We start from the raw sequence: 24,774 nt of genomic DNA, 5'->3' as shown, positions 1-24,774 counted from the left end.
CAGCATGACATCACCTATTATTTCTAACGTAAGTGGCCTTGTGAAATTCTCTGACACGTGTCCTCGTTACATGTGATTTTATCACAAAGAATCTAGTTATTTACGATTCTACCACTGGTAACCAGTTTTGGAGCATTCAACTTTGGAAGACCGTATCTTGGCCATCTAGAGTCCAAATGTGATGATTTTTTTTTTAAATTGGGTATTTTTTGAGAGAAAGCCATTGGAAGTAGTTGCAGCATCGTCTGAGCACATAAAGTAGATGATATCACTATATTATGCTCAATGACTCCGTCTTGAAGATGATTTGAACAGTGGAGCATACACATGCACGATTTCTATGTATCAGAAACTTCATAATTGTTGGGATTACTTTGTAAGAGGTAATCTAATTTTGTAAAACCCTATTTTTTATGTTCTACGTTGTTTGCTTTGTTGAAACCCTAGATTGTGTAAAAACCCAAATGTTAGATCTTGTATTGGGGGGTTTTATATTCTTGTACTTTAAATTGATGGATTGTAACTCCATTCAAGCTGAGGCTTGATTGGAGAAGGGATTGTTGCCCTCTTTGGTGTTGTTGCACAAACTGAAGTAGAGATTGTAGTTCTTGGGCTGTTGTTGCAGTCAAAATTATTGGGTATATTTTATAACCTTAATATATGTTCTAATATAAGTTTACTTGAATAAAGAATCAATGTGTGGTGGGCCCCACTGGATAGAACCCAACCTAAAAACCTTAGTCTTTCCTATAAATACTAGTTGGAGACAACAATTTGTTTATTCCTATATTACTTTAAGTAATCTTGTGTTTAAACCCTAAACCCTAATAATCTTAAAGTAATAGATTTTTTTATTTTTTTTCTCCTTGAACATGCGCTACCTTTGGAATCACTGTTTTGATTAAAAATGATCGACTTTGGCATTCATCATTCACGATTTTGTTCAAGAGATCGGATTTGGGTAATCGGCTTTGATGATCTGTCATTCATGGTTCTGGCTTTTGAAAGATCGACTGTGATTCTTATCTCCGTTCACGATTCTGGTGGAAAGGATTTTTTTTTTCAAAAACTTGATTTGATCGTTTGATTAAAAAAATAAAAACCGAAACTTTTGTAGGATTCGGTTTTGGTCGAAAGACTTGTTCTTAGTCAAGCTTTTGTTTTTTGATTGATTGGAAAAAAAAAATATAAAATGAAAGTTGCAGGTTTCGGTTTTGGCCGAAAGCCCTTTTTTTGTCTTATGTTTTCTTAGTCAAAGCTATAATTAAAGTTTTTGTCTTTGATTGATTAAAAAAGAAAAAAAAAAAAAAAGAAGAAGATGATACTTTTGATTTTGATTTGATTGTCAAAGTTTTTTTGGTTTTGAGCACCAGCAGCCAACGACCAGTGCCAAGGTTGAACACCATCACCATTGGGTCTTCGTCGGTTGTGTCTAATCCACTGTATCCTCCGCCTCTCCTCTCATCAGGTGTAATTATTCTATTTTAAATTTTTTTTTTTTAAATAAAAGATATATCAGGCTGAAATAGGTCATGTTGAATTATCTGACAAAATACGAAATCATCATTTTGATCGATGTACGATCGAAGGATAATATGATAAATACTCTTACAAAGGGACTGAACAAAGATCGAACATTCAAAACTATGGGAGAAATAGAATTAAAGACCTTTTAGGCAGGTCTTATTCTAATCTTATGTTATTTTGAATTATGCGAATCTCATCTAGTCATAATAAACATGTGTGACAATTTACATATTTCAGATAATCTGGTAAGATCACTAACTATGGAGGTTTGTGAAACCATTCTAAATCTGATGGTGTAGCAAATTTCTGTATGACGTTTCCTTACTTTGTTATTCCACAAAAAAATACAAAAATTACTTTGATATGTTTCGTTGATATTATGCTTGTCTTTCAGTCCTTCATAGTATGATGTGTCATTCCAAACTTGATGATACAACATCTATGATTGTTATGAGGATTATAATATTCCAAAAAGAAACATGATATGGTCCTTCTAAAATAGACTATATATGATTTTATTCTTATATAGAAACTTGATGACAATGCTTATTGTTGAATTTTGATTCATTTTCAACCATTATATGAATTGTACTAAGTTCTTTTGGTTGAACTAGAGACTCTTATATCTTTATGCAAATGATTGAATTCATCTTTCTTATGAAATTCATATTTGATAAATTACAGAGGATGACAAAGAGAGAGGAGAACGTTTAAAACTGGATCTCGATGATGATGACTTACTTGATGAGTAAAGTCATTAAGGATTGCAATGATCTTTTTCTTTTTAATTTTTCACTTACATATGGAACTTCTTGTTGTTTGGATTTAGATTCGATCTAAAATTCAAAGGTTAATATTTCTTGAAGTTTACTTTATGATCCGTTAAAGTTTTAAACATTCAATGTATTTGATTCAATATTTCGTTTGAACAATGTTGATCTATTCTTGGTGCTGACTATATGTAGAACATATGAGGAGATTGTTGGGTATATTCTATAACCTTAATATATGTTCTAATATAAGTTTACTTGAATAAGGAATTAGGGTGTGATGGGCCCCACTGGATAGAACCCCATATAACCTAAAAATCATAGTCTTTCCTATAAATACTAGCTGGAGATAGCAACCTGTTTATTCCAAACTTGATATGTAAGGTGCATTGCTTTAAACAATTTTGTGCTTAAATCCTAAACCCTAACAAAAATTTGAGTAACGTATTGAGCAATTTACGAAACCCTGGGTAGGGTATTGCTCCATAAACATAGGTAGTTTGACCGAACCGCATAAATTTGGTATCTTGTCTATTTTACTTTCCATTGTAAATATTGGAATGTGTTTGATCTGCAGAATGAGGTGCACTATCTGGTAGGTCTGACCACAGTGTGGTTGCGTGGTGGACGTGCATGTGTTGTGAGATTGATAATTATGAGATTCCTTTGGCCAATCAAGTTTGCTTGAAGTTTTCTCCATTGACGTCAACACAGGATTGCAATTTAAAGATTACTTTTAAAGAATTTTAAAGAACAATGATTCACCCTCTCACAATTATAGAAAAAAAAAAAGGGAGAAAATTACAAAACTAGACAGTCATTTTTTCTTTTACAAAACTAACCATCATCTATTGTTTTAGTTAACAAAAATAGCCAAAACAGTGTCTCTTCCTTGCTCATCTATATTTTAGACAATTTTACCCCTGTCCCTAAACCTCCCTTCCCTTCCCTGCAATCCCATTGGCCCATCCTGGAACTTTACATTTTCCGATCACCATGTCCATCCCACCTGCTACCTGTTGCAATCGCAGTTGAGGAGTGGAACCTCCTCGAGGCCCCTGAACCTGAACCACCACTGCGAGGCCCTTGCACCCATGGTCCCAACTCTGCCACCTGTAGAACCTCCTCCTCATGAATGCCAGGCAGTTTGCACCTGATCTCAGCTCTCATGCCTGCGAATCCCGTGTCACCTGCAAGAACCCCGTCGCCCAACCTAGGAACTTCCTTACACCTACGAACTAGAAGAATTAGGTCTCTCTATTGGGGATTTTTTGTTGAATCCGAAACGCTCGATGCCCAGCTTTGCAGAGAGAGTCGTTCCTGGTTTCAATTCATCAATTTCTTCTCTCCTTGCCTTTTTTTTTTTTTTTTTTTTTCTTTTCCTTTTTCCATTTAATCCGGTAGAACTAACATCTTTCAAAGAGGTTTGTTGAAGCTCTTTTGTGTGTGTGTGTGGCAGTGTGTGAGTTTCTCCCAAACTCTCTCTCTCTCAACTGTTTTAAATTTCAATTATCCAGAAACAGCTCTAACTTTGGGAGTGGGAGTGGAAGTGGTGGGGTTGCAAGGAAGGGGTGGTGATGGTCGTAGTGGTGGAGGTGGAAGGGGAGGGGGAGGGGGAGGCGGTAAAAAGAATTAGGGGTAAAAATGTAAAAAAATGTAGGTGCAGGAGGGGGATACATTGTTTTGGTTACTTTTCTAAATCTATACCTAATTTTGGCTATTTTTGTTATCTGAATCAATAGGTGATTAGTTTTGTAAAGAAAAACCTGATTTTGCCTAATCTTGTAATTTTCCTAATAAACAAACCGTGACACATCATATTGACAAAGCATTTTTCTGTCACATCAATCATGACCAGAGGTCAGAATCGAGAGTACTTTAATTTGAAAACATATAAAGACATTAAAATATTCCTTTCACGTCTACTGATCTTTATTCTTCAATGTCTTTCTTTGTGTTGTTTTATTCATGATAATCATTGATGGGTTTCCCCCCACTCTCTCTCCCAACAAACAGACAGATTGATGTGAAACATCCCATTTCGCAGATCTTAATAATAATGAACCTGTTTTTTTTGGAGTATTTTAGCTAGCTCAACAGTGTCGGTCGAGACCCTTTTCTATCGTTCCCTGGACCAGAGGAGTTAGGCTCCGGACAATTATTATCTACGGTTTCCTGATCAATGCGATTTCCTAGAAGCACCAACATGGACACTCAAAAAACTCAACTTCATTGAATTGGTAGTATCATTAAAAGGAAATGATTGAAATAGGAGTCCTGGTGGATTCGAACCACCATCTACTGGTTGTAACTCCAGTTGCTGTTCCATTTTGAGCTAAAGACTCACCTAACTTGGATGAACTACAATTTGGATCTTTCCCTTCCTCTTTTCAATAGCTAGTTAACATTACAAGTATGTTTAAGGAGGTAACTCTATGTTTTTAGGGCTGAGTACCTCCATTTAATGGCTGTCTAACATGTTTATGTGAAAATTAAATGCTTTAAATTTTATAATAAGAGCATCTCCATCTGTCTGTGAACATAATAAAATAAGAACAATCAAATAGAATGTAAATGAATCATCTTCATTTTTCCTCATTTTCACCCCTTGGATGAGTTTGCTTCAAATTTAAAACACATTAAGGAAGGAATTATGAGGGGAACGTGGACCACCTGTGTGGTTTCGAGGTTCATTGTAAAGATTGCTTCTTGGAAATTACCCAGAAATGAGCCCATGATCAAAGCACCAGTCACCATTATTACACCGATTACACTGAAGTTGGGAGAAGTATGAGCATCTGCTAAGGTGAAGATGATCAGACCCACTACAAGAAGCAGAGCAGAAACATATTCCAGGGCCGAATACTTCCGTCTCAGACCTGGAATAAATGCACCCATTACCATCACCGACAACACTTGTATTCCCACAGCCACACACAAAAGAGGAACCCAAGAATCAGAACAAATAGAAAGGCTAGATTCCTGAATACATACTATCATTCAGTGTCTCATGATTTGAAGCATTAATCAGAGAAAGAATGGATCTACCAACAAAAAAAAAAAAAAAAACAGAGAAAGAACGGATGTTTCTATGTGGATCTAATCCCACTTTTAGGATTAAAATCCGATATGGTTATGCATGCACTTCCACTAAGATCTTTTTATAGGTACAAAATCCCATTAATCGGCTGAATGGGATGCTGCACAAAATGCCATTAATCTCATCTCTCCAGTATTCCAAATGTAACAGAGCACCACAGAGAAGAACATTGAGCAGGACTAGTCCACAAGGTAGAAGTTCTTAACATAATACTTAACATTTCCATAAATTTACAGCAGAGGTTACAATACCTATCAAAAGCTTTTTTAGTTTTTGGTATAAAAACCCTATCAAAGGATTTGAGTAGACTAAGCTTGACTTGAGAAAATATAGAACAATTACATGTTTGTATGTAGAATTGAAATGCACTGGAAAAATACAAAGTGCTGTGCCACAAGTGCAACCCAGCTTACAGTTCATCATCATGGAGGTCCTTAGCTCCTATGGCCTGGACAATTGCATTAGGCTCATACTTCACGTTGCCAAATCTACACCACAATTTCCTAGGACAATTTCTTTTCTTTGCTTCTTTTTTGTGTGTGTGTGTGTGTGTTGGGGGGGGGGGGGTTGGAGTGGGGTGCAAAGCTACCCAGAACCTTTAACCAATGCTATCTTCCGTAAATTAATAATGAGAACCAATTTCCTTCAACCTCAGTAAGCAAATCACTCTTACAAAATCTAATTCCCAACAATTTTGCTCAAAGTTGAACATACGGAGATAAAAAACTGAAGCAATATTTTTTATGAACACCCAAGTTTTAAAAATCAGAGAATAGTTTTGGGAAAATGGGACTTTTCCTATTGCAAATGGAATTGAGCATGAGCCTGCTGAAGCATCGGATTCTAATGCTGAGACTTCTAGTGAAGTTTCAGATGTGTCAACTATTGAACAGAACCAATTTTTTTAATGATTTTAAACCAAAAATCAGAGATCAAAAATTGATTTTTAAAACTTGGAAAATTTCTCTATTTTTTCCTTTGATTCTACAAATTCAATAGATCTCTGTTTTTTAAAACTTGTGTTCCTAAAAAAAAAAAAACCACGACATTGCCTGAAGTTACCTGAAGAAGTTCGTTGCCCCGTCGCCTGAAGTCGCAGCGGCAAGAAGTTGGGGGCAACGACGAAGTTGCAGCTCATCCGGCAAAGTTGCAGCTCGTCACCTGAAGTTGCAGCGGCACCTTCTCCTCGGTTGGGCTTCATCTCACAATGAGGGCAATAGAAGAGAGAGGCGATGAGATTAACAGCGTTGAAGATTCGGTCTCAAGAGCGGCAAGAAGAGGTGGGCTCCGGCAAAGTTGCAGCTCCTGGCTTTCGACGACAGCTTCTCTCAATGAGGGCAATAGAAGAGAGAGGGAGAGGCGATGAGATTAGGGTTGAATCTATCGGTTTGAGTTAACCATGGGTCTAACATTGGTTTGGTTAAACTTGACCCAGGTTAGACTCTGAGTTGGAGTAACCATAGTTAGTTCATTATTCAAATTGAGAGAATGATTTAGAGCCGTTAGATTTAAGTCTGTCACGTATCGCACTCTGGAGGGAAAAATAACAAGAAATAATGGATCTTGAAATTGAGAGGAGTAAAATCCTACTAGAGGGGTTAGGCTCCACAATTATTGCCTCCAAAAAATATCACACTCCCCAAGACAAGAGGAATCAGCAGAACCACTAACCAACTGATCTTTGTTTTAATGAGTCAAATAGGAACCGACCCTTAAGTATCGTGGAGTGATTTTTCTCTTCACATACGCCCTTTACATGACACGCGTTAAAAAGCATAATTTAAAATTGACAAATTAATATTTCCATTAAAAAAAAATTGACAAATTAATATAACACATGTCATTTAAACAATGTACTTGAAGTGATTTAATCATTTCATCAATTCACCGATGTACCTGAAGATATTTGTTATGTGCATAATGGAGTTATATTTATTGTATGGATGCTAAATTGGTCATGGTATCGGTCACTTGCAAAACCAATATGATATCGGAATGGATTAGTTGTACTGGATAAAATTACCCTTCAATCTCTTTTAAAAAAATGAGTTTTCTAACCATTTTACCTCGTCTATATCATGTCATTGATATGGTATTGGCACAGTATCTGGATTGATTACATGCAAAATCGATATGTATCATTCGATACTTAGAACCATGATTGAACCAACATAGTATGGAATAAGTTAAAAGGCCAACATAGGTGGTGTTCACGGTATCGGTCACTAGTGATACATTGGTTATGGCCGATATCAATACAATTCTTCTGATACGGCTGATCCAATACTAATACCTAGAATCTTGCGCTCAACTATGATCCAAAACGAACTGGGCTAGGCCAGGCTTAATCTCAATTTGGACAAAAATTAATTATCAATTTTGGAATCCAATCCTGGCCCATTTGCATCCTATACAATGGATAGTTGATATCGTTTGGAACTCATTACAATTATGGGAAAAAGAAAAGAAAGTGCACGTTGTTAATGTGTACTTCTTTATCACATTCTCTCTCCTAATTAAATATACTATGTTACTTCACACTATCGGCTTGACATCTATGTTGACAATAGGAAGACAACGTGTAGATCTCTCCCTAAAATAATTATTTTGAGAGGAGGAGGTATTATGGGTTGAGGTGGATTTAAGCCAAAGAGGCACCCATGGCGTGTTACGCGCAAGATAATTTACAAAATAAAATAACAAAAAGAAGAGAAATAATACGGAGAGGAAGATATGAGAGAGAGATAATAGGGGAAGATAAGAGAGAGGAATAGGGGTTTTGGGGCTTTACGGATGAAGCCACCGGACATCCTGGCCTAATTAGGTGGCGGGCATTCTTCTTCTCAAGATAGCTCTTAAGAGATAATTTAGGATTTCAAAAGTCCCTTATTTACTCGTTACTCTGCTATTTATAAAATTCAAATTACAATAGTAGTTATCCATAACTACTTACCCCTTCCCTAATTTAACTCTAATTACCACACTTCTCTTCACTACTTATAATCAATCGTTATCCCCTCCAATTCGCTGTCCCCTTCAATTCCTCCAATTCCTCACATGGGGGCAGAAATAACCACCACCCCCTGCCCGAAAATACTGCCCAAGGTGGGATCCACTCCCCCCTATTAGAGGAATTGCAGGAATTAGAGGTGCCCACGAATTCGAGGTGATAATTACTATTTAACCACATACTACAATAACTACAACAATTAAACACAATAATAATAATAATTAAAACATATAAAATCTAAACTAACTATTCCCTCCTAAATCGAGAATATCCCGTCCATTACATACGTAACATGGTGGCATGGAGCACAAACAAAGCAGGTCGGTAAAGGGCAATGAAGCACAAGCACAGATCCAAACTGAACCAGATCAAAACCATACTTCAGCTTAACAGTTTGGTTCAATCTGGCCCATTACAAAACCGAAACTGATCCAACGCGACCACTTGACACCCTTAAAGCCAAAGATCAGAGATGAAGGTTCATAAGATGAAGCCAGCAAAGCTTATTACTCCATGACTTTCCCATATTGACGTCTCTTCCATGTGGTATCAAAATTCTTAGGGAAAATTTCACGGACACCCCTTTTGAGTATATCGTATATCACCGACACCCAAACATATTACAAAATATCAACCTTTCCCCCTAACGTTAAGCATAGTAAGCACCCAAAGTTGAAATGTCCATTTTAACCCCATTAGTTATTTAAATAATAACCTATCATTCCATCTTCCTCCCTCTTCTTCCCTATTCTTACCACTGAATCTTCGTCCTTGTTCATACCTTTGGATAATTGCTGCAAAACCATTATTCGGCGACCATCATCTGTACCAACTTCATCTCCGGTGACCATCACCCACGGCAACTCCATCTCCGGCACACAAACATAGGGCTTGAACGAGACCTTCCCCTGCTTCTACTCCACACATTGCTTCTCAAAAACCTTGTTAATGGACTGGGCTCGAGTTGGGTTTCAAAGAGTGAGGCATTTAGTCCAAAACAGAGAAACCTATGATCTACGATGGAAGTGAAGGTGGTTCGGCTCCACCACCACTTGGGTTGGGCCTAAGTTAAGTCGTGGTGGTGTTCAAATGAACTATTCATCACTCCATGTCACTCAAAAATGGTGGGGGAGGTGCAAATAATTTTTCTCATATAATCAAATTTAAAAAATATAAGAATCAAGAAATTAATTGGGCTGTTAATTTTTCCCACGTAAAGTGATTGCCATGTTAAGGAGGACACGTGTTAAGCTTCTTCTATGTTATTTGTACAACAGATCTAGAATCTTCCATACACGTCAGCCAAATGTAATCTATATATATTGTAACACCTTTGACTAATTCAATAGAGGAAAATACCAAATTACAATATGCCAATCTTCTCATACTTCATTGGTGCAAGCATGAAAAAAGAGACACTACACCATTAATAGGTTAACAGATGCTGTTGTTTTTGCATCAGAGAAGCTTATTCAAAGATTTTATTTAAAATAAAAATAAAAATAAAAAACAAATAATTTGGAAAGTTTTTTGAATTTAAATTAAGGAAAATTTAGGTTATAATTATCATACAACATTGAAGGCTTATTTGAGTTTATATTAAAGGAAATTACCCTTCTATGGCTTGGATCTTAAAAGTCTGAATGACCCAAAATTGGATAGTTTTGGCATTAACTTGGTAATGAATACTAGTCCATCTTGTATAAGATCTCAATAGAAATCAATCTCCACAACTTTGGATGGTGTTTTTTATTCCTACAAGATATGGGAACTAAAAACCCACTGTGGTATACAAACTCCATAAATTTTCAATAGAAATTCAGACAGATTGATTAAAAGAAAATGAGAGGAGAGAGAGGTCGGAAGCTAATGAAAACAACTCTTCATCATAGAATACATCATTGAGACAAACAGAATCCATCAACTCCATATCCATGTCTAAGCTGCTGGTAGTACCCTCTGAAACAACATCCCCATGGCTCGACGACTTCGAAATCGATGGTAACTCCGATGTACGATTCATGGAAGATTTGAATTTGGTTATTAGATCATATGGTACTGGAAGATAATATTCTGATGAAGAGGAAGGTTTGTATTCTTATTGTTCTATTGAAGGAATAATGGATTTCTTGTGTTCTTCCTTGCTTGAAGGGACGGATGAGAAGAAATGAGGCTATTGTTTTGTAGTGGTGTTTGATTTAAAACTGAGTAGAACACCCTCTTCAACAGCAGAATCCATTCCCAATGAGGTAGGGTTGTCAATGGGCCGGACTGGGTCGGGCCTGCCCTAAACCCTAGTCCAACCCTAGGGCCTTAACCTAAACCCAAAACCAAACCAACCCTGCGAGGGCCTAAGATACCCTCAACCTAATCCGACACTGTCAGGGTTCTCCCCAGCCCGACCCTCCCCTCCCCTCTGTCTTGGCCCTAACCCTGATGGGAATCAAGCAACCTAAGTACCAATTACGAACATAGGATAATGAACAAAGGGAGGCAGTTGAACAGATCCACTACCCAAATGCAATTGAACAAGTCTCACTATTGTAACACTACACCACACATCACAAACCTTCTAGGGGAGAAGCACAAATATAATCCACAATTAAATAAAGGGATTATACAATTCAAGAATGCACTGAAGATGAAACTCATGCTTGCAAGTAGTCTCCTGCACAGTAAGAAGTTTGTTTCTAAGAGAGACAATTCACTACAAACAGAGCTCAGACAAAATTTCAATTAACAGACAGGGAAGTAGAAAATGAAGTGGGTATAACTAAAAACGAATAATCAATTAAAAGGTGTACCGTTGAAGGATCACTCTCCCAGAAGGCTTCAAGGCAGAGGCTTCCTGAATTCCCCCTTCCACAAAAGCAGCAGCCGAGGTCAGATGTTTTTCAGTGTTCTTAGTCTACTCCTCCATTGCTGCCTACAAAATGCAAACCTAAAACCCAAATTCATATATATCTCCGCAATACCTAATAAAGCAACCTAATAGAAATTACATCAAATTCTAACTCTGAAGAAATTCAATCCCAAAACCAAAAACATAAACCTCTAGTAGAAATAAATTTAAAATAAACAAAAGCCAACATTTTGTCACAAATTTCAATCTCAAGGAGGATAACCAACCGACCAAAACCCGGAGATGGAAGAATAAAATGTGTAAAAGTAAAACTAAAATTGACCAAAAGAAACTAAAAGGGTGGATAGATCTCGAATCCAACAAATACATCGCCGGAAGGTATATCAGTACTTACCTCCATCGAAAATGCTCCAGATTGGGACTCGAGGAATCGCCCTTGAATTTCAAGATTGAATTGCATTCCAGGGAAGGATTGTTCGAGACCCATCTCCAATAGAGACAGGGATGGAGAGAGAAAGAGAAAGAACCCTAGATTTTAGATGAGAGGAGAGAGGAGGGGGAAAATCATTTTTTGTTTTTTTTTTTTTAGAAAAAGGGAAATTCTCATGGGCTTCTTCTTTCCTATTGCAACCTCACCAATCAGTAGTGAGAACTACAATTTTTCTCCACCCAATCAAACCCTAGGCCTAAATCTCAATCTCCATGATTTTAACAACAACCCATCAATCTACTCATCTTCCTCTCCATCATCATCATCATCATCATCTTATTCTCCTCCCACTGCCATGGAGGAAGTTCCATCGTCATACGCCATATCATCATCAGCCGAAGAACCTCCAATGATGACAGGAGACCTTCTGCATCCAGCCATGGACGGTGAGGAGATGGCAGAGATCAGATCCATTGGAGTGAAGCATCAGATAGAAGGGCCGCCACCATGATCAACCTGGAAGATTGCATCCTACCGTAAGCCAATTAACCATAGAAACTTTCCCTTCCACCTTCCACCTACCAATGCAAATTAACAAAATTGCAGGCCCCTCGTCTTCCAGAACAACCAAATTAATAAGAAAAAAACGATATAATTTTGAGTTCGTTTCAACGTGAAACTCTTCTGAAACGTAACCTCGGACGCTTCAGAAATTCCCAAGGTAGCAGTTTCAGTAGTAGAACTAGTCCTGTTCTTGCTTCTTCCGCCTCCCGACCAATGAAGATGATGAAGAGAATGCTTTATAATTTGGGGTATTAACCCTTAAGGGTATAATGGGAAGTTTACCCGGTGGTAAGAGTAATTTCGCTATTAAGAAAGAGAGAACCGCGAGTTAATTGCACAGACCTAACGGAATGGACTAAGTCGAAATAAATTCATTAAGTAAGGCGTGTCTGTGATATTTTGTGATATGTTTGGGTGTCAGATGATATACGATATCCGTGAAAATTTTCAAATGATGGTAGTTATCCACTTCTCATAGCTACATAGGCTTCTTTGAATATTTAATCGGAAATCAATTAATATAGGAGACGGAAATAAATATAATTTAATGAAAAAAGAAGGTTGTTGGGTTGTGTGAGGCTTGCGCCTAGACGTAGGAAGGGTAAAAAGGACTGTCCAACCCCCATGAAATGAAAAATCCCATCACTATTAGATGCCCTCGATTGAGCTGGTGCAAGGGTCACACAAACTGCCAGAAACCCCCTCCTATAATTTAACTTGAAATATGGCTGGACTGTGATGTAATAGTTTCTACGAGTTTAGCATTTCTATTTTTAAAATGAAAAATATTATGATTTCCATTTTGTTGAAACTCTAATTAATATAAATTAATTTCAGAGAAATTTTTATATTTCATAAAAAAAAAATGTTACATAAATCATTCTTCATATAGCCCAAATCCATGACCAAAAATGAACATATAATTTACTAAAATGATTTGTTGATTACATCTTCAATACAAATATGCCATACAATATTTTTCACATAAAAACAAAGAAATAGAGAGGGATTAGGAAAATAAAATTGTTTATTGAACAACACATTGTCCATTGAAAGTCATATATTATGAATTAACTTTATTTTCTATTTTCTTGCTAAAAAAGTGTTATATGCTTGCACTATTGCATGGGAATATCCTACAGCGAGAAGGAATGCACGGCTTATACGTAGGATAGTAGTAGAGAGTTACGAAAGTTTTTATTTATGTAATTGGTACTAGTTACCTATTAGTAGTGAGGAGTTGGACGAAGTGGAGGCATGAATTAGAGAGGTGGGAACAACTCCTTTGTAATCCAAATATAGTCTCAGATAATGAACAGATTATTATCCCTATCCAACCACTTAAGTAGGTGGCAGAGGCCAAGCTCTCAATAGAGCAACTTTTGTGAATGTTCATTTGACATGGTGTAAAATAATCAGCCTTCTTAATGTGTAACTTGCATTCAATGTGATTCATACATATAACCTCTTACATACAATCATGAGACACTTATCTCACACGCATTCACATACAGATGTAGTGCCTCTATGATCCCATCTCCATTTCTTCGATCCACCTAGCTCTCTACAAGACTCTAAGGTGGAGATTAGTCTGCATGATATGCCATTGAGCATTATGGAGTGACAAACGGAATGAATATGAAAGACAGGTAGGAAAACATAACTCTCTTTTATATTGTCTTTCACTATCATCAACTTGATGTTAGCCTTCATGCATGATGTAGTGCCCCCTCCTCTCTCTCTCTCTCTCTCTCTCTCTCACACTCTCCACACACACACTTCTAGAGCCTTTCAAGATTTCAATAAGATTAATTATGCGGCGGTGCGAGATGGAGAAGAGGAGAGTGGGAGACACTTTTAGTGTTGGGTTAATTTATCAAACCTGTGGGATTAAGACATTCAAAGTAACACGTAATTAAGTAATAATTAAAGGGTTTACGTACAAAAGGTATTGCATACAATAAATATATATTATTCATGTTTATAAATTGGTTTCATTAAGCTTCAATATGATATCTCCTCTCTTCTCTATTGGTTAAGTAATTAGATCAACTTGCACAATCAGAAGAGGGCATGAACTTCATCATGTCTATGTTGATCTCAGATCTCACCAAGCACCCAAAGTCCTAATCCTGCAAATTAAGAATTCCAGGTAAGTGGGTTAAATGTACTTGCTATCAAATGGTTTTTTCTGTTGGTGTTGAATGAGATTAATCATTTCTGTCATGTCTATCACTAATAATTATATCTAGCAAGACTAGTAATACAGAAAAAAAACTAGGGCATTATATGTTTTCATAAGTCAAAAGAGAAAGTTTTTGAGGAACCCCCGATCTGATCGTCATTATTACTCTTACTGCTAGTTGAAGGTTCATAATACCTCTCTCTTATTTATGTCACTCGTTATCGCACCCTCCATTAATGCTCACGATGAAGTAAAACCGCCTACTAAGCCAAATGTACAATAAAAAAATATCATATGAGTAATGCGAGCATTATGACATCGTAACAATACGATAATGTCTTAGCTGTTCAATACGGAGGCTGCTATCGTAAAATTTCAAAGCCATAAAACTATCATTTCATTCACACATTCATGTTAAATAAATATATTAATTTGTGATATTTCAAATAATTACATAGATTATACATATGAAATAAAGGGTCCAACACTAGGGTTTTTTTCAGTGCCAACTGCCGACCTGACACACCAAATGTCCTCTTTTTTATACATGTAGCCAAGATTGGTAGGGTGGTTGTTGATGAATTGATTTAACCCATTCAAGTGATTAGATAGATTGATGATCCTTTGGATTAGCCAAATGCCAGTTTTCATGATCAAATAAAATTTATGAGGACTTACTATATATTAGACCTTGCATAGTTATAGCAACTATCCTAATTCTTTTTTGGAAAAAGGATCTCTACTTGGTGGTGTTTCCTATGCCCTCTCACATGGCATTGTGAGATGACCTACGCATCTGCCCCCTGGGTAGATGCCCAGACGAGCTCACCCATTGGCCCAAACACTTGTGTAGAGACCATGCGACCAAGTAGAGATCACTTGCCCTTCTTTCTTTTAAATAAAAGTTGTAATAATTTTCTTTATTTTGCCATGTGGGTAATTTTGTTTTGTTTGGATGGAAGCCTACAAAATGATAGAGGGAAACATTTGTGTTGATAAATTGGAGTGCTAAATCTTCTTGGTATCCCTTTCATTTGTTTAAAGTGATTCCTCCGAGAAAGGATTCTTTGATTTTGACTAATGATTTTTGCAGAGAATGAATAATATATACTGTGTGTCATCTCTGCAATTTGTCACTTCAAAGCATAAAATAGTGCAAAAAATTCTTTAATCATGTCAAACAATAGAATTTGTACTAAACGTGTTCCATTGAGCATCAAAACCTTCAAAATCACTCCATAGAAGTGATACCAAATCCATAGTAATGATACCAAATGCTACTAGCTGCCTCATGGTGGGGAATAAATTCACCTAAGTAGGCTCACCTATTGGTCCCTACACTTGATCAATTACATGTATTCTTTATGTATAACAAAACATTATATGTACTTTATGTAAATGGTAAGGAAAATTTTTAATTTTGATGTATTTAAAACTTAGCGCCTTCTTTTAATCGTCCTTGTCTTACTCTTAAAAGTTCTTTTAAGTTAAGTTACAAAAGGATTTTCAAAAATAATTTGAAAATGACATATCATTATGTTATTATTAGAAGGTGTCATTATCATACACATTTTTCAAGTATATACGTTAAATGACAGTATTTACCTTCATTAAAAAAATAAAATAAAATTGTATACACTAAAAGAGCAAAAAAGTAAAGTTATTAATACGTGATGATAGAATGGTTTCGTAAATAAAGGGGTATAGAGTTTATTTCATGTGCGGAGGAGATAGAGAGAGGACGCCAACGTATCGTCCGTCCCTCCGTGGTTTAGCTAAGAGAACCTTTTCCTTATATTTATTTTCTTTCTACCTACATAGACTCAATATAAGGTGGGATTTCAATATCAGGACGAGGGTTCTTTGAGCAAGCGGCATAGAGGAGGGCACTAATATGTGATGATAGAACAGTTTCGTAAATAAGGGGGTAGAGAGTTCATTGCATGTGAGGAGGAGATCGATAAAGAAAGGATGCAAACGTACCCAACGTCCCTCCTTGGTCCAGCTAAAAGAACCTTTTCCCTATATTTATTTTCTTTCTACCTCCATGGCCTCAATATGAGGTGGGATTTCTTTTTTCTTTCCAGAGGAGCACCTACTTGCAAGATTAATTTATCTTTTGAAAGGATAACACAATCTTTATAACCATTAAGGGATTAGTGACATAGTACACTTTGTAGAGACTCATATATTTCATATATTATTCAACCAACATAGATTACATATATATAGATGACCAGAGAACAACTGGCAATAATAAAATCTGTAACTAATTACCTAACCACCTAACAGACACGTGACAATCAGTTACACATAACATCAAGGAGGATGATCTCTATCCCAGTAATCACACTTCATGAGCTGACAAGAATATTTTGCAACCTTGACAAGAAAAAGGCAAAACAGTCTAACATACTTTGCCAATTACTGGATCTTGAATAAGCATTGATCCGTCTTCTCAAAGGATTCTATATTTAACTCTTTTTATTTTTCAAGAAAACAACAAGTAATAAAGTGATCTCTTATCTACAAAGTTTAATCCAGCTTTTAGCTTTTGTTAATTAAGGATGTTGGAATGCACAAGGGTGCCATTGAGTTCTAATGCCAAATGCCTAACTTAGTGGAGCCCCTAGACTTTACTACCAGACTAGTTGAGATTGTTTTTCCATGCATGAGACTGCTGGGCTGGTTGATATATAAATAAGGCATCACCTCGATCTCCTACTTGATTCAATAGATCAGGTGGATTTCTTTTACATTTCTCTCTTTTCTAGCAAAGGCTACTTCAAAAACAAGTGTTTGACATTGCTGTTCATATAGTTTTGGTTTGAGATGGAAGGCAAATATTGATGATAAGTCAATACTTGTGTCGTTTGTTCCATAAGGCAAAGCTATTGTTGGCTGTGTTAGTGTTGCAGTTTGGGATTGCAGGGCTTGCTATCATTGTCAAGATTGCTGTGGATAAGGGGATGAGCCATTACACCCTTGTTGTCTACCGTCACGCCATTGCAACTGCTGTCATCTTCCCCTTTGCTATCATCTTAGAGAGGTTTGTGTGTGTGTCCACTATTTGAAACAGTTTTCTTAGCTGTGGTTCTGTTTGTAAAGAACTAATAATTCTCTTTGTTCTCAATTTGTACTGGTTGGCTTAGATTTTAAGCTTATATTAGATAGATTTGAAGAGTTTTGCTAACCTCACAATTCTCTTACTGTCCTTTCCAAACAAGACCCATGGCATACTGGTTTAGGGAACCTGTAAAATAGGAAGGATATAAGAAATTATAATTATCTTTTGGACAGGAGATTTGGCTGTAAGATTCAGGAGGATCACAGATTCTGTGAAGTTCGCATTTTTGGGATTTAAATGTAAAGAATATATTCTCTTCAGTATTCAACATCTTGGAGGCTCCCTAAATTAGAGATGTAAGCAAAACAGAGATACTGTTTAACCCCTCTCTCTCTCTCTCTGGTGTTAGGCTGATTGGCTCTAGACCAGTCAGATTAGCAATAGGATTGCCTATTTGATCCAATTCTGAATAAATTGGGTTTTGACTTTTGAGTATCCATAAAACTTATAATTTGTATTAGTATTTTGGTAAATATTAATGCAGCAGCATGACTTAAACTTTGTTTCATGTTTCATCAGGAAGGTGAGGCCGCCGATGACAGTATCCATCTTCGCCAATATCACATTTCTCGGATTGTTAGAGTAATCACTATAACCATTACATAGACTTGAGTGGAATCTTATTGGATAGATAGTCTCTCTTGTGAGCTAAAGAAAACAATCTAGCTAACCGTGCGAACTAAACTATTTAACTTATTCTCTACAGACCAGTACTTGACCAGAACTTCAACTTTGCTGGAATGCAGTATACCTCAGTCACATTCACCACAGCCATGTCCAATATGCTTCCTGCCTTGATCTTTGTAATGGCTTTCCTACTAAAGTAATTCCTCTGTTAACGATATTTTATTTTGCCACTTAATTTGTTTCTCTTACCTCTTCAGAAGGCTAACTTCCATGCATAATTATACTATACATTAGTTTTTCAGTCACTGTTTGATGCTTTATACATATGGGTTAGTTCATAGTAATGACTTTTGAGTGTGTAATATGTGTCAAAAGTGGCTAACTTGAGTTGGTGGTGAGTGATTTAAAGGATGGAGAAAGTGAATATTAGGAGACCAAGAAGCATAGCTAAGGTGGTTGGAACTATAGTGACAGTTGGGGGAGCAATGCTAATGACCCTAATCAAAGGTCCCTCCATAGATTTGCCATGGACCAAAGGAAGAACAGGAAGCCAATTAGATAGAACAGAAGGCAGTGACCATCAACAACCTCTTAAAGGAGCTCTTATGATGACAGCAGGTTGCGTCTGCTGGGCTGGATTTGTCTTTCTGCAGGTAAGCAATCTCTCCCACAATACACCATCCATGCATAGATAATCAAAAACTAGTCTTAATTTCTTGTGCTGTACTAGGCAATCACATTACAGACATATCCAGCTGAGCTCTCTCTCACTGTTTGGATATGTTTGATGGGCACGATTGAGGGCACCTTGGTTATGCTAGCAATTGAACATGGTAACACTGCTATCTGGTCTCTTCATTGGGACATGAAATTTGTGGCTGTCCTCTACAGTGTAAGTCATGACTTCAGGAATTTTTTGGCTGTCCTCTACATTCTTCTCTTTAATTATGGGTTTGTTTTGGTTTAACCTATGGAGCTTATTGTTAATTTTTGAGAATTCACTCAAATGCTTGCAGGGAATAGTGTGTTCTGGGATAGCTTATTCTATCCAAGGAATGATAATGAAGGAAAGAGGACCAGTTTTCATCACATCTTTCAGTCCCCTAAGAATGGTTATTGTTGCTGTACTGAGTACTTTCATTTTAGGAGAACTGCTATGTGTAGGAAGGTATGAATCAAAACCCTTTCACCATGAATGATCATTTTTTAAAACAAAAGCTAATTGAAGAGCTTTTTATCACATTACAATTTTGCAGCATAGTTGGGGCAATAGTCATAGCCATTGGATTGTATCTTGTGGTGTGGGGTAAGGGCAAAGATCACAAGTCTCCACCAGTAGTACTAGCTGAACCGCCAACGGCGATCGCCAGTAACGGAGAAGAAGAATAATGACAATGAATTAGCCATCATTGTTTTGGCCAAAACAGGAGTGACAACAACAACCCAGGAACCCTCTTCAACAGGAGATTTTAAGCTCTAGAGGTCAATTTGATTGTACCCAGTTTAAAATTTTATTTGGAAATCTCAGAAAGTAGGTATTTTTGAAGTTCTATTTAGTCCATGGAGCCTTAAACATTATTGTTGTTAAGCACCAGAAATCTTGTTACAACAAATGCTCCCCTGCTCTCTTTGTAGTGTGCACCAGTGATCCAGAGGATGTAAGTTGGGCCCAATCATGCTCAAACATGGGTGTAGTTCATGGTATCGGTCACCAGTGATACTAATATCTATATCGATATATTGGTTATGGCCGTTATCAATACGAATTATCTGATATGGCTGATCCAATACTAATACCTAAAACCCTGTGCTCAACTGTGATCCAAAATGAGCTGGGCTAGGCCAGGCTTAACCTCAATTTTGGACAAAAATTAACTATCAATTTTCGAACCCAATCCTGGCCCACTTGCATTCTATACAATGGATAGTTGATATCGTCAAACTCATTAAAATTATAGGAAAAGGAAAAGGAAGTGCATGCGCTTAATGTGCTTTTTCTCACATGCTCTCGTCTAATTAAATATATTATTTTACTTCACTCTATTGGCTTGACGTCTATGATGACAATAGAGAGACAACATGTAGATCTCTCCCTAAAATAATTATTTTGAGGGGAGGGGGTGTTATGGGTTGGGATGGATTTAAGCCAGAGAACACAAATATAACAGGTCGGTAAAGAGCAATGAACCACAAGCACAGATTCAAACCGAACCAGATCAAAACCATACTTTAGCTTAACAGTTTGGTTCAATCTGGCCCAATACAAACCCAAAACTGATCCAACCCGACCACTTGACACCCTTAGCCAAAGATCAGAGATGAAGGTTCATAAGATGAAGCCAGCGAAGCGTATTAGTCCATTACCTTCCCATATTGATGTCTCTTCCTTGTGGTATCAGAATTCTTAGGGAAAATATCACCCCCTTCCGCTTTAAGTATCCATAATATCAAACACTACCCCAAGTTTTGAATAATGATAATGCCCCCTATACTTTTGAAAGATTCTATCCACTGTACCCTAAGTGGCTAGCGGTGTTATCCCTTCTTATTTTTTTCTTCTTCCTCTTCTTCTTCTTCTTCTTCTTCTTCTGTAGAGTTTTGGTTTGGGAACGGATGAGGATCGGTGCAACAGTGTTGAGTCGTCTATCGTTCGGTGGAGCATGATGCAATGGAGCTTCTGGGACTGGATATTACCCATCTCTTTCTCCATACGAAACTGAAACCCAAGCCCTCATCTCCATCTCCAATCTTCTTCTCGCCTTCTTCTTCTTCTTCTTCTCCAAATACCCTAACCGAACCCATCTCTCCTCTGAACTTCAAAATCCATCTCTCTTTTCCTTTCATTAACCAAATTTATCATCACCGTGACCCACTCCCTTTCCAAAACCCCAAAAAACGATACCCAAAATTCTGGAATCCAAAATTTACAGATTTTGGGTGATTCTAGATAGAAGCCAAGATATTGATCTGATGCCCACCAAACTAAGGTCGAAGGTTACGTAGGAGATGCTCTTTGATGTCCCAAAAGTTGGGGCTAAACAGGTTACAAAATCAGATTTAATTAACAAATCAAACCAGGCTGAAATAGATAGAAAAATAGAGCATTTGCTGGTACTATCAGTATGTAACTTTGACAGAACTAGGATTTGAACTCAGGATTCAAGAGATTTACTTTAATACACTCAAAGAGACTTGGATGAGCTTAACAATCCCATCGAGTGGAGATAATATATCAAGGGATAAATTCTAAAAATTTCAAGTTAAACAGATCAATATATTCTAAGATATGTCAATTCTTAATATAGGGATAAGATGTAGAGATTTATCAGCAAAGACCAAACGTAATCTCAGACCAGCCTCCAACTACTGTCGAGTAGCCCTTCTAGTTTGATCTCCAAAATATCAGCAGCAGTTGATGCTCAGATGGGGATATTGACTGGACTACGATTTCAGCAATAAAACCTCTAGAACCAGATCGCATGCACTATTCTGCAGGTCCTCCGATCAGCAATCCGAGCAATATTTCCTCAACGGCTTTCTAACAATTGAATACGTTGTGAAGGATCTCTTGAACAAAATGGGATCAAACAACATTTTATGTGAAGGAAATGTTATGCATCCACAAGCTGATTTGCGATCAGGATTCCTTCTAAACACTAGTTTCATTGGCCTTGAGAAGGCTGATGTTTTCCTTTAGGTTGGCACCCAGGTATTGTTTGGAATTCTTAATTTGGTCATCTAGTAGAGGTTTTTATACATACATAGATACATACATACATAAGAGTATCTTGAAATATTGTTTTTTCTACTTAGATGTATCCAAAATGTCATGTTTTTTCAAATTACTTGTATGTGGCATTACTAGATAGATAGGAGAATAGAGATTTTTTTTGTCTATCATTTTATATTTACATTTAATTCAGTCAAGCCTGACAGGGGAGGTTTTATAGAACTTCGGGATTTCCTTGAATGTTGTCTGCACTGAATAGCCTAGATTTACAGAATATGGCACAACTTGATCTAATTGAGCTGCACTCTTAATCCATAAGATTTTCCTTGTCATCTTCCCATAATGGATAGAAGAACTCAAGCTAACTCTACTCAACTAAACCTTGTCCCAAGTAACTGGGGTTGGCTATTTAAAGCCATAACAGCTCTTAACACGGTAGCACTCACTGCTTCAACAAACTATTTAGATGCAATAGCATATGTAGCTACTGTTTTCGTCTCAGTCTTGTCGAAATCAGCAAAATTTCGACGAGTTTTTGAACTATGGTTTACCTCCACTTGCTCCATATATGCTTTTCATTTCTGCAACTACGAGAATACTGTACAACTTTGGTTGGAGGGGTTTCTATCAAAACCAAGTCGAGAAATGTCTTTCTCGGTTGAGATGAGGTATTATATAGGCCTAGTTCAAGGTGGTTCAACCATGTTTCGATCGAAACATGGTCGAGACTGTCAAAACTGTCGATACCGAGTCAAAACCATGTAGATTTTAAAATGCCCCTCCATCTCTTCTCGGAAACCTGCGAAATCGAGATATCTCAGGTTTTGACTGAGTTTTCTTTCCATGGTGGAGATAGGTCCTAACTGTGACAGATGGCAAATCCAAGGAGTGGCTTTCCCATCCAATGGTTGCTCGACTAAAGGAACCCTCTATGCAGCTCAAAAAGGGCAGACCAAGACCATCCAGAAAGCTTTCGGGACAGGACTTTATAATGGAATTTTATTGATGTAGGCTGGTATTTTCTGTTTCTTTTAAGGTTTAATCAAAAGGAAGGAAAAAGAGTTGTGGAAGCTGACATTTAAGAGGAAAGTTCTCACTTATTTACTGAAAGGGGAATTAAAGGTGAAGGGAATTTAGAAAAATTTCAAACAAAAGGAAAAACTTTTTAAATCATTACCCCATGTGATTGTATAAACTAATTAAATTTCTTACCGTATCTAGTAAAGATACATTTTACATGTAATATTTATTTTACATTTTAAACCAAAGGGAAATGGATGCAAAGTAAAGTGAAATTTAATAACCAAATATAGAATGATTGGGAGTTAGATATATTGTCACATGGTGTCACATGGGGTAATGATTAAAAAAGTATGAAAATTTCACTTCCCTTCCCTTTAATTCCCCTTGCAACCAAACGGAGCCTTAGGGAAAAATTTGAAGGACGTTATTCGTTATACTAAACTACTAAAGTATACCAGCGACGTCAAAGGTTGTTCCTCTGATATCACACTTGATAGGCAAAGACATACAGGTCTTTTACATAATGTCCAAACAAGTTCATTGGCCTTGCAGTACACCACATCAAATATAAGTAAATCTATACATTTAGGCTATTTTATGCATTATCAGAATAGATTTTGGGTCAAAACACATTCTGAAGTGAGAAAAAAGAGAAAAATTGGATTTCAGAATGCATTCTAGACCCATTACGTGTTCCGAGAATGCATACCAAATACAACCCTAGATTTTAAAGCATTTATTGCAAAATTGAAATGAATATATACAATTTGTACCAATAGGTGAAAAGATCAGGGAAGGTTAAATTCACAAGGCTCAGGCAAGTAAAAACAAAGATCAACAAATTCACCAGTAAGAATGATTCACAAAGGTTTCATTACCTACATTTTGGGGGTGATGGGCTCACAGAATACAATACTAGTCACAAAGGTTTCATTACCTACCTTTGAGGGTGATGGGCTCAACAATACTAACATTACAAAATCAAGGGCAATGCTACTAATTTGGCATAGAATCTTGCCCTTTACTGATAGGACAGTAAGAAAAAGAAATGATGTGGATAGTATAGTTTGATAAGAATCAAGAAATAAGGGATAGAATTCAGACAAAGATTGAATAGAAAGATTAAGCCCATTAAGAATATCAAATTTCAGACTTGCAAGTTTTTGAAAAGTGGAAGGGGTATCTCTAGACCAGCACTAAGTTTCTACAATATGAAAGCATGATGAGGCACTTTTGACTATAAGGATACCTAGGAATTCAAAGTATTCTGGTACCTTAGTGTTAAGATAAGAATCCATAAAGAGATGCAATTGCATTCTCAGTTGTACATTTCACTAATCCATGTAGTATGATATATACATGTAAAGAGAGTAATCTGTTCCTAAAACTATTCCTATATACATGGAAATAAATCCTAACAGATAAATATAAGAATAGAAAGATAATTAAAGGGAGGATTACAAGGAGGATTACACGGTTGGAGATAAGGGTCATGAGGTGTCATGCTAAGACTTAGCTCCTAGATTCCATTCCATTCTCTGGGTAGATTAAAAAACAAAAAGGACTACACCAAGCACTTAAATAAAACATTCTCTTTGACACCCTGATCTCATTCATAAACAATAAATTATCCCACAGCTCAGGTGGGATTTCTTTCTCTCTTTTCTAGCAGAGGCGGTTGGCTACTTCAGATAAACATAGCAGTGTTGCCGTGTTGGGGGGACATTGTTAGTTTGAAGTTTTTAAGTTCTTAATTAAAAGCTAGATAGCTAGCTGAGTTCTTCTATAGTTTTTGGTTTGAGATGGAAAAGCAAAGAT

The 24,774-nt window shown here is 36.8% G+C and overlaps 1 protein-coding gene across 1 annotated transcript; it reads left to right on the top strand.

Moving 5' to 3' along the window:
- Nucleotides 1-17,298: 17,298 nt before the first annotated feature.
- On the top strand, nucleotides 17,299-19,714 carry LOC122650404 (WAT1-related protein At2g37460-like). Its single transcript, XM_043843821.1, has 7 exons — nucleotides 17,299-17,498; nucleotides 18,096-18,158; nucleotides 18,283-18,399; nucleotides 18,613-18,856; nucleotides 18,934-19,095; nucleotides 19,220-19,371; nucleotides 19,460-19,714. The coding sequence occupies exons 1-7, from the start codon at nucleotides 17,299-17,301 to the stop codon at nucleotides 19,590-19,592; spliced, it is 1,071 nt and encodes a 356-aa protein (XP_043699756.1). The 3' UTR covers nucleotides 19,593-19,714.
- The last annotated feature ends 5,060 nt before the right edge of the window (nucleotides 19,715-24,774 follow it).

Source organism: Telopea speciosissima, chromosome 2 (genome assembly GCF_018873765.1).
Source record: "Telopea speciosissima isolate NSW1024214 ecotype Mountain lineage chromosome 2, Tspe_v1, whole genome shotgun sequence".
Taxonomy (NCBI): Eukaryota; Viridiplantae; Streptophyta; class Magnoliopsida; order Proteales; family Proteaceae; genus Telopea; species Telopea speciosissima.
The sequence above is the reverse complement of the archived record's forward strand: the minus strand, read 5'-3'. Positions and strand labels throughout refer to the sequence as shown.